The sequence below is a fragment of the Lagopus muta genome, chromosome 6 (assembly GCF_023343835.1).
Source record: "Lagopus muta isolate bLagMut1 chromosome 6, bLagMut1 primary, whole genome shotgun sequence".
In the NCBI taxonomy this organism is placed as follows: domain Eukaryota; kingdom Metazoa; phylum Chordata; class Aves; order Galliformes; family Phasianidae; genus Lagopus; species Lagopus muta.
The window spans coordinates 58024141-58033715 of record NC_064438.1 but is presented as its reverse complement, the minus strand read 5'-3'; the positions used below and the strand labels follow the sequence as shown (position 1 = coordinate 58033715).

Sequence of the window (9575 nt, the reverse complement as noted above, 5' to 3'; positions counted from 1 at the left end):
CGCGCCGCCGGCCGCGCCGCCGCCGAGCAACTCGGTGCCGGGGACAATCAGCTGAGCCCGATGATTTGAGGCGCTCGCTCCTGACAGCGCGCGCTCCCCATTGGCTCCCCTCCGCACCGCCCCCTCCGCGCCCATCCGCCTCGCCGATTGGCCGGCGCCGCCCGTCGCTCACGCACCCCCCTGTCCCTCCCCCCACACACACGCTGTGAGCGGGGCGCTTCTCTCGCCGCTCGGGTCGCCGCCTCCCGCCTCCTCGCGGGAGGAGGGCGGCGGGGGCGGGGCGAGGCGCGGGATATCGCCGCTGATTGGCTGGCGGCGCGGGCGCGGGTGGCGGCGCTGACGGGGGCGGAGCGAGGCTCTCCTCAGCGCCGCGGTCCGGCGGTTCTGAGGGTCCCCGCAGGGGCAGGGCGGGGGGTCTGGCGTCGTTAGGGGCCCGATGGGTTTTGCGGTTCCCGTAGCGGCAGGGCCATTGCCCCGGCAGCCCTCGGTTCCCCACAGCCGCAGCACGGCTCTGACGTCTGGTTAGGGGCGGAAGGCCTGGCAGCTCAAGAGCCGATCCTCCCCCTGCGTGGGGCTGGGGGCAGCGCTGCTGTAGGCCTCGGTTAGAAATCCCTGCTGTTGTAAGGGAGGACTGGGGCCTTGACGTTTGTTTTGCCACAGCAGGGCCAGCAGAGAGATCCCTGTAGGTGTTGTGGTGGGTCTGAGCCTCTGCAGCAGATGTGGGTGGGGAAGGGCTGCTGCTGTAGGCGCAGGTTGGGTCTCCTGTGCTGTGGGAGTGTTTGGATGTAGGTCAGGGACCCTCTCTATTTTTTTTCTATGCAGAGATCCCTGCGGGTATAGACACAGCCAGCAGGTGGATAGCTTAGAGATTGTCCTCAGGACCAAGGGATCTCAGTTCAGGGCTCTGAGATCACTGGAAGGTTCAGACCAGCACAGCTTTATTTCAAACATCCCATAGGCAAAGTGTAGGACAGGGCTGCCTGCAGGTTCTTGTGGCACGCAGCCAGGCCACAAACAGTGCCGGACTGCGGGAGCCTCCAGGAGTCCTTCACACGTGGTGCTCTGCTTGCAGCTGGGGACGAGGGACGAGCACTTCAGCCTGCTGCTGGAAGCAGCGCCTGCCAGGTATGTGATACCCCTAAGCCATCTTACAGGCAGCTCAGCAATAACAGCTACCTGCGCAGTGCCAGCTGTGGGAGGAAGGTCCTCGGGGACAAGCTGGGCAGAGACACGGGCAAGGCGTGGGCTGTCAGCTGTGCACAAGCAGTGCAGACTTTCTCTCCTGTTGTAGGCAGAGGGGTGAGGCTGCTTTCGCTGCAGGACCAGAAAATAAGGAGTTCCTGGGTGCTAGGGGAAGTGGGACCTGAAAGTGAAAATGAAAGTGAAACTCAGGGAAGTGGCTGAATGCCCCTTTCCAGGGTGCTCTGCAGGAGAGGAGGCCAAGCTCCAGTAGGGAGCCAGCATGAGGGCATCACTGAGAGAAACCCAGTAAGGCAAAGCACACTGGGCAACAGGCAAGGATTATTTTGCTGTAAATGTGTTTTCCCATCCCTCTTGATGACCCTTGAGAAAACAGAAGATTCCTTGTGCCAAAAGATGCAGCTCCTGTAGCTCGCAACAGCCTGCCCTATGGGCCCCCTTTATTCAAGCCCCATATCTTAAATGCCTGCACCAGGGCCTCTGTCCTGCCCAGGTCCTTGTGCTTGCCTGATGTGAGGTCTGAGAGCTCAGCATGTCTGGTTTGTGGATCACAGAGTAGGGGAGAGGCAGCGGCACAAAGAGATACTGGGGGAAGTGTTACTGTGGGAGAGGAGCTGTTATCATATGACTTAATGTGCCAGATGTGCCTCCAGTCACATGAGCTGTCCTGGCGCTGCTTTGTGCCGCAGACCGATTACATAGCAGTCTGCAAGGTCCTTAAAATGCTGTTTGTAAAAAGTGTAACTGTCTGTGCACAAAAAGCCTGTCAGCCCTGGGGCTTGAAAGTGTTTGTGGATAAATACTGGAGTAATACTGTTGCAATTAGGCTCTTGCTTCTCTCTGGATGCAGCACATGGGTCTGCTTTCAGCTCCTAGCATTAGTTACACGGGGTTGGGATGCTTTTTGATATGCTCATTGTAGAAATAAACATCTTTCTGTGGTTGAAGGGGCAAACCCGTGACAGCACGTGATGAGAGAACGCTGCAGTGATCAGAATTAGCCAGGATGGGAACATCACCTGCCTTCTCCTGGTCACAGGCCCCAACACGTGCCTCCTTCACAGGCCAATGTGCAGAAGGGGCAGGTGGAATTGGCCAGCAGATAGTTCACTTCCATGGCACGGGTGAGCATGGCCCCATTCATAGAATAACAGCATCAGGGATTGGAAGGGACCTCAAAAGATCATCTAGTCCCATCCCCTGCCCGTGCAGGAACACCTGGATTGGGTCCCACAGGAACACATCCAGGCAGGTCGAAGAACTTGTCCTCAGAAACGTTGAGGGAGGCGGACTGATGAGCAATTTATTCCAGCAAAACTATGTAGTGATAATTAACTTTAGAATTGTCATCAGAGGTAAGGGGATCCCAGCCCATGGTTACCACTGCAGGAATCCCAAGCAAAATCAATGTAGTACAAGCAATGTATGCCAGTGTGTCTCTGGTGTATTTACTCTTATTTTAGGTCATCTGCAGTGGCCATTCTACCTGGCTTTGTCTAGAAGGCATGACAATGAACACACAAACCAGGCCTTGCACACTGGCTGCAATGTGCACGGCCTGTGGGTTTGAGGGCTTCCCACAAGTGACACAGAGCCCTTCCTTGAATGACAGCAGCCAAAGCAAGGCTGCAACGTGTCCCAGCTGCCTGTGGTTGTTTTTAGCTGTAGCCTGTTCCCTGGATCCTCATGGGTTCTTGGTGAGATCCTTCTCCTTGGAGTCATTCCTGTAACGAGGGCCAGTTCACACATGCCTGGTATTTTCACACATCCCTGGTAATCCTGCAAGTGGCTGCTGTAGGGAGTTCGAGCTGTTTCTAACCCTATGGTGTTAATCTTCCCTCATTGGAAAAGAAGTGGCTCAGGGAATGGCCTAAAAGCTGAATAATCCAGCAGACACTGAGTATGGAAGGCTGGATAGCAGTGGTGACACTGAACACCCAGGTGGAGCTGTGATGGTGTGCTGGAGCACTCCTGTTCCCAGTCAGCACATGGCTCACTGCATAGCAGTCTCTCCAGTGGCGTTGCACATTGCTTCTCTGAGCCTGTGTGAAGTTCAGTGCAGAAAGAATGCAACTGGGGAAGCTCTCAGAGACCTCTGCCCTGAGACTGCACTACATCTATCTAAACTGTTCTTTGTCCAAGCTGTTCTCGATATCCTCCTCACAGGTGGTTCACTCCTTGCTTTATGAGCAATTCCAGCACTCTACTACAAAGCTTTGGGTGTTTTGAAGACAGCTTTTCATCCCCTGGTGCTGTTGGTCCCTAATTGAGTCTGCTTTGTGGTTGGGCATATTTGGGCTTTATTTCGACTCCAGAGAAGTATTGGAGTCTTCAGACTTGCCAGGAAACCCTTAAGCCAGGTTTTACCAAATGTGGGTGGGAAGGCCAAGCTGGCCAGGGACTGCACCTCTAGGGCAGGGACAGGCCCGGCTTTAGAGTAGTTTAAGGCAGGATGTGCTCAGGGGCCTTATGTGTGATTTTGGGACAAAATGGGAAATGGCAGGAGGAGGAGGACAGGATATGAGGATATGAGGGATATAATCACTGCCAGATTTCTAGCTGGGCGGGTAGAGGCTGTTGTAATACTGAGGCTGAAGGAGCAGTCAGTAGACTGACAACAAATTCTTCTCCTGTGAGGAGATGTGTTTTCAGCAGTTACCAGCTTGGACACATTTATGGGGCACATAGGGAGGAGAAAATCCCAAATCCAGCTGCTTCCAGTCTCTCCTGAACATGGGTGATAAATCTTGACTTTTGCTCCCTCCATTGAGTGCTTCTGAAGTTCCTGTTTGCATCTGGGAGAGTTGGACACCGTGGAACCAGAGGCTGGGAGAGCCAGAGGGCTGGGAGCTGCAGAACTCAGCAAGAGCTCTGAAAAGAGGATGAGGAGATCAGGGCTGGGAAGAAGTTAGAGTTGTGTCTTAAACTGCAAGCATCCTCCTCCAGGTATCAGGCTGCAAAGTATTGGAATCGTTGTGGGCTGCTCCTCTGGCTTTGCCTCCTTGGTAGTAAACTTTCCCATTTGACCTGGGCTCGTTCCTACACGCCAGGATTGAGTTTATTTTTCCATCCTGCTGTAGCCAAGTTTGTCATTCAGTAAACATCCCCCCATCCCCTTGATCTCTGTCCCCTCTGTAAGCCAGATGAACAGATGGGAGGGCAAAGAACCAGAAGCGCCTGGCACATCCTGAAGTAGGAGGGAGAGGACTGGAGACTTTCAGATGAAAAGATTTCATTCCTTCCTCGGCTGTCTTTGTTCCTTCGTGCTGTGAAGGCCTTATCCCAACACCTCATGTGCCTGAGTGAGAGAGAAGGAGGCCTTTGAAGGTGGAGCATGCCTTGCTTTGCTGCCTGCTCTCGGAGCAAGGCAGAGGGACTTTGCCTGCTTGTTTTTGAGCATCTGACTTTGGGTTCATAACAGAGCAGCAGTAACAAGCTTACAGCATCTGACGCAGCACTGGAAGGAATAATAGCCCATGTACACAGGGACATTTGTTAAGGAAAACAGCTGCAGCTCATAATGCAAAGCAAACAGCTTCTTCGAGGCTTGAATTCCAGCTTTGTCTCATTGTTGACCAGGAACCAGCCTTGCTCTTGCATGCTCAGCAGCAACGATGGGTACCCAAAGAGCGGGCTGCAAGAGAGCTTGGTATTAAACTGGGGAATTAGGAGGCAAGAAGTTGTTCTTTCATCCTGTAGTCAGAGCTTGTTGTCCATATCTCTCCATAGCCCTTTAATCCAAGTGGGAGGAATTACACAGCTGCGGCAAGGCACCTTGGGGAACGCTGCTGGTGAAGCCTGGCGGCAGGCTTGCACACTTGGTCTTGGCTTCTCAGGCATCTCACAACTTTTCTTGGCTTTCCTCCCAGACGTCTCCATGTAGGATCCTGGAGTGGGAGGGAGGCTGCCAGGCCTGTCCTGCAGCCTGGTGTGTGTCATAGATTTTGCTCCAGTGTCACTGGTGACAGAAAAAAGTAAGGAGGGATTGAGCAAGGTATGACACGGAGCAGTCTGGACAAACCCCTCTGCCATTTGGTTTGTAAATTACAGTCATGCTCCACCTATCTGAACAGAAAACATTCATATACATGTTCATATACATGTTACGTGTGTGCATATATATATATTTATGTTTTGTATATCTGTTTGTTTTCCAGTTGTGGCTCTTCTATGCCTGTAGCTGATAATAACCATGCCAGCTCAGGAGGACAGATGGATTTCTTCCTTCTCTTTCATGCTCTTCTGTGCTGTCTCCATTCCAATGCTGGGAAGTGCAAGTCTGCTGCAGGAGTTGAGCCCCCACGAGTATTTCAGTGGCTTGCAAGCTAGCAAGGCTTCCTTGGCTTATTTCAGCCATACTGGTATGTATTCAATAGCATGCATTTACATGAGCCTGGGTTTTCAGGGAAGACTCATGTCAGTGTGTGTGTGAAAGTGGAATAATGAAGGGTCAATTCCTGAACTTTTTAAATGCAAAGCTATTTTGAGGAGCTGGCAAACTTCACTGGCAAATCTATATTTGCACAGCTCCTGAGCAGTCCTCATAGACAGAGGTGTCTGGGGCTGAGATCTTTCCTGGTTGTGTCCCTAAACACACTCCTTCAAGCCTTTTCATTAATCTTCCAGGTGCCCTGTAAGGAGCTGCTCCCTGAAATGGGCTGTATTTCTTTTCCAGAGCACCTCCCAGAGTAATTACAAGGAAACCTATCACTTTGCCTTTCTTGTTCTGCTCCTCCATGCCCCCCATGTGTGGTTTTCCAGAGATGTGGGCAGAGACACCAACACAGCTCCCACATCAGTACTGAGGGGCTGGCTGCATGTGTCAGAAAGGAAAGTGGGCAGCCTGCAGGCATTCGTGCTATTGCCCACAGTCAGTTTTGTTTCTTAAACACCTTATTCTAAGAGCAAGGCCACATTATGAGTGCTGTATCACTGCATGGCAGCAGGATACTCTTGAGGACTCTGTGAGGACTTGCTGCCCAGCAGAACGATGCCCATGTAACAAAACCACTTCCAGTCCTGTCTCCCCCGGCCAGCTCCCAGCCAAATCCCTTCACACAGCTCCACCTTCAGCATGCTGCAGCTCCCTATTTGTTCCTGCTCAGGCCTGCATGAATGTCCTGATGATGTTTGCTCAGGGACCTCAGCATGCTGTTACCATGCCAGAGCACAGACAGTGCCCTGCAGGCAGTAACAGGGGACATGAGCAGTTACTAGTGGCACCTGCAAAAGCCTGCATGCAGCATCCTTGAGCATCCTCACTGCTGCTCAGTGCAGCTGTAGTGCTTTGCAGTGTGTCCTGCAGCACAGAGCAAAGGATGTCATGCTGCTTAGGGATCTCTGGCATCTTGGAAGTCATAGTGGCTTGGAGGACTCCAGTCCATCTGAATTTAAAGATCATTCATAAGGGATATCTACATTGATGCCCATCCTTCCCGTTGTCACAGGCAGACTGTGATCCTGGTCTGACCAGGGAGTGAAATACTCCCAGAAAGGCTAGTATTGCCAGAGAGAAAAGGGTTGTTCTGCTCTTCTGCTTCCTTGTCTGTAATGGGAAGGGACTAAAACCAGCTTTTTTTGGTGTTTCAGTTTCTCCTGGTGCCCAGCCCTTCTTGGAACAGATTGAAAACTCGGTTGAGGCTCTGCATGACTATGGCATTTCAGTGGTGAAGGTGAACAAGAACAAGGAGTGGGACAGAGTATTTCTGCAGGGCTGACTGTGGGGTTGACAGAAATTGTCTGCACCTACCTTGGGTGATGGAAAGTAGAGGGACCCCACAAGAAAGTGGGTTCTGGCTACAGCAAAGCATCCAATGTTTTCCCTTGCCCTGGCCAGTAGTAACTACACTGCACAGCTATGAATCAAAAGCATCACATCTTCTTGTTGTGGGTTGTGTCACACCTTCTGCCTGTGGGGCAGGGGCAGATTCCTTTATCTGAGGAAGACTTTATGTTGTCCACACTCCATGATTAGCATCCATGGATGTGAGGAATATTTAACTCCTCAGATTTTTCTTGAAAATTGGCCTTTGCTGTGGGAAGCCTCATGTATCAAGCATGGCTGGCTCGTCTCATCTGATTTCCCAAGTATGTCATGTGTGGTGTTGCATGGTTATTGCTGTGTCCCTTAAACATGGTACAGGGAAGAGTATGATCCCCACTGTGTTACACAAGAGAGCCTGCTGATACACCCAGAGTATGAGACCTGCACAACTCAGTCTTGCTTGTGCACTAGGAGAGAAGAAGGTTGAGCTATGAAGAGTGTTGGATGGGATCAGATCACTTCCTTTCCATACAGTGCAGTAAATGCTGAACAGATATTTTTTTTTTAGTGAAACCTTATGCAGATTTAGGAGAGCAAACTATAAATGTGGGCAAGTACAGTTAGATTTTGTAAGAAGTATTTTTATATGTGTGTGTGTGTGTGTATTTCATTGCCTCCAGGTACAAACTGAGTTCAATAAGCAAGTAGTGGTCTGTCCCTTTGAATGTACTTGGCAGATCACAAGATCTCTTAATGCTGTCTTAAGGGCTGAGGAACTGAAATACAAATTCCAGTCCGCACCACTGGACTCTGTTCATCTTACTGTGTGATTGTATTTTCTATCCTGGGCAGGTTTGAAAAGGCTAGTGCTTACATTCTGGAATGGGAGAAAGCTGTGGTGCTGTGTGTTTGTCATCATTTGTGGAGGTGAGTGACTGATGACATGCTTTTAATGTCTAGGTCAAGTGTTCCAAAGAGGATGTCTCAAGATACTGTGGAAAAGAGAATGCGTTAAGGAAAGCCTACCTGTTCAGGTAAGGGGAAGCTGTCTGACCTCCACACTGCTTTTAAGTACAAAGGTTTGGATGAAATGCTAAGAGGGAGTAGAGATGTCTGCATAGGAAGAGAGGAGCCATGAGGATAGCAGTGGCATAGAAAAACGTCAGGAAAACGTTTGTAGTATCATAGAGTCCCAGAATGGTTGGGTTGGAAGGAACTTTAAAACTCACCCAGCTTCAACCCCTGCTATGGGCTGATTGCCACCCACCAGACCAGGCTGCCCAGGGCCCCATCCAGCCTGGTTTTGAATGCCTCCAGGGATTGGGCAGCTGTGCCAGGGCTTTACTGCCCTCTGAGGAAAAAGTTGCCTCCTAACATTCAATTTAAATCTCCTCTTAAAAGGGAGGTTTAAAACCATTCCCCCTTGTCCTATTGCTAACTGCCTGTGTAAAAAGTCAGTCTCCCTTTTGTTTATAAGCTCTCCTTAAGTACTGGAAGGCTGCGATGAGGTCTCCCCAGAGCCTTCTCTTCCCCAGGCTGAACAAGCCCAGCTCCTTCAGCCTTTCTTCATAGGAGAGGTGTTCTAGCCCTCTGAGTACCTTTGTGGCTCTCCTCTGGACCTTCTCCAACAGCTCCATGTCTTTGCTATGCTGGGAGCTGCAGGCCTGGATGCAGTACTGCAGATGGGGCCTCACAAGGGCAGAGCAGAGGGGCACAATCCCCTCCCTGCCCTGCTGCCACCTCTCTTTTATGCAGCCCAGGATGCAGTTGGCCTTCCAGCTTCTCATCCACCAGGACCCCCACGTCCTTCTCCACAGAGCTGCTCTCAATAAGTTCTTTTCCCAGTCTGCAAACGTATCTGGAATTGAAAGTTTTCCTAGAAGGTCCAAAACATAGAAATTGGATGCTTTGTCCTCATCAGGAAACCCCCTTTCCTGCCCTGTGTTCTTTTTTAGCAGCACGTTCCTGTTCTGTTACAAGAAACAACCAGACAAATCTTCTGTCAAGTGTTCTATCCTGGGGTCTCCCACCACCAAGTCCCTCAGGGCTGCATTCAGTGTGCTAAATTTCAGATCCAGTCCAAGAAATAAACATTCTTTGGTGCTCTTCCTATTGGTGTGATTAGTTCATCTACCTTAGGTGGGAATGTTTAGCTCTTGATCCCTCCATGGATTGTGAGCTGGAAGCTTTCCATATATCAGGTAGGGGGCTTTTGCAAACCTGATGTGCTCAGTTCTCATTGATGGTTGTATGTGACAGAGGAGGAGCAGCTCCTAGGAACTGCCCACATTCAGTCCTGACATTTTTTCCCCAGCAGATACCAGGAGTTGTTCTAAGCAGCAGGAATGAGTTTAGTATGTATAGCTAATCCTGCGTGGCTTCTTTGGTGACACTCTTTCTTCCCTCCCCAGAGGTAACGTTCTGATCAGAGAATTCCCTACTGACGCCTTGTTTGATGTGAACTCCATTGTTGCTAATGTTCTTTTGTGAGTACGGACAAGATTGATCACTGTGAAATCATTTATTACTTATTTTTACTTGTTGATAGAAAGTTCTGCATAAATAGAAACTTTACAGTTTCCTGAGGCTGCTTTCAGCCATGCAGAAGGCT

At 50.6% G+C, this 9575-nt stretch overlaps 1 protein-coding gene across 7 annotated transcripts in view; it reads left to right on the top strand.

The window, feature by feature from the left end:
• Positions 1 to 337: 337 nt before the first annotated feature.
• TXNDC16 (thioredoxin domain containing 16) overlaps positions 338 to 9575 on the top strand; it is a 50116-nt gene continuing 40878 nt past the window's right edge. For all 7 annotated transcript variants that reach the window (XR_007377794.1, XR_007377797.1, XR_007377795.1 and 4 more), the window contains exons 1-5: positions 338 to 1125; positions 5358 to 5561; positions 6790 to 6872; positions 7925 to 7998; positions 9376 to 9450. Coding sequence is in view for 2 of the 7 variants with exons in the window: in XM_048949144.1 (XP_048805101.1) it covers positions 5393 to 5561; positions 6790 to 6872; positions 7925 to 7998; positions 9376 to 9450 (401 nt within the window). In the remaining 5 variants the exon portion in view is untranslated. The remainder of the gene's footprint in view (positions 1126 to 5357; positions 5562 to 6789; positions 6873 to 7924; positions 7999 to 9375; positions 9451 to 9575) is intronic.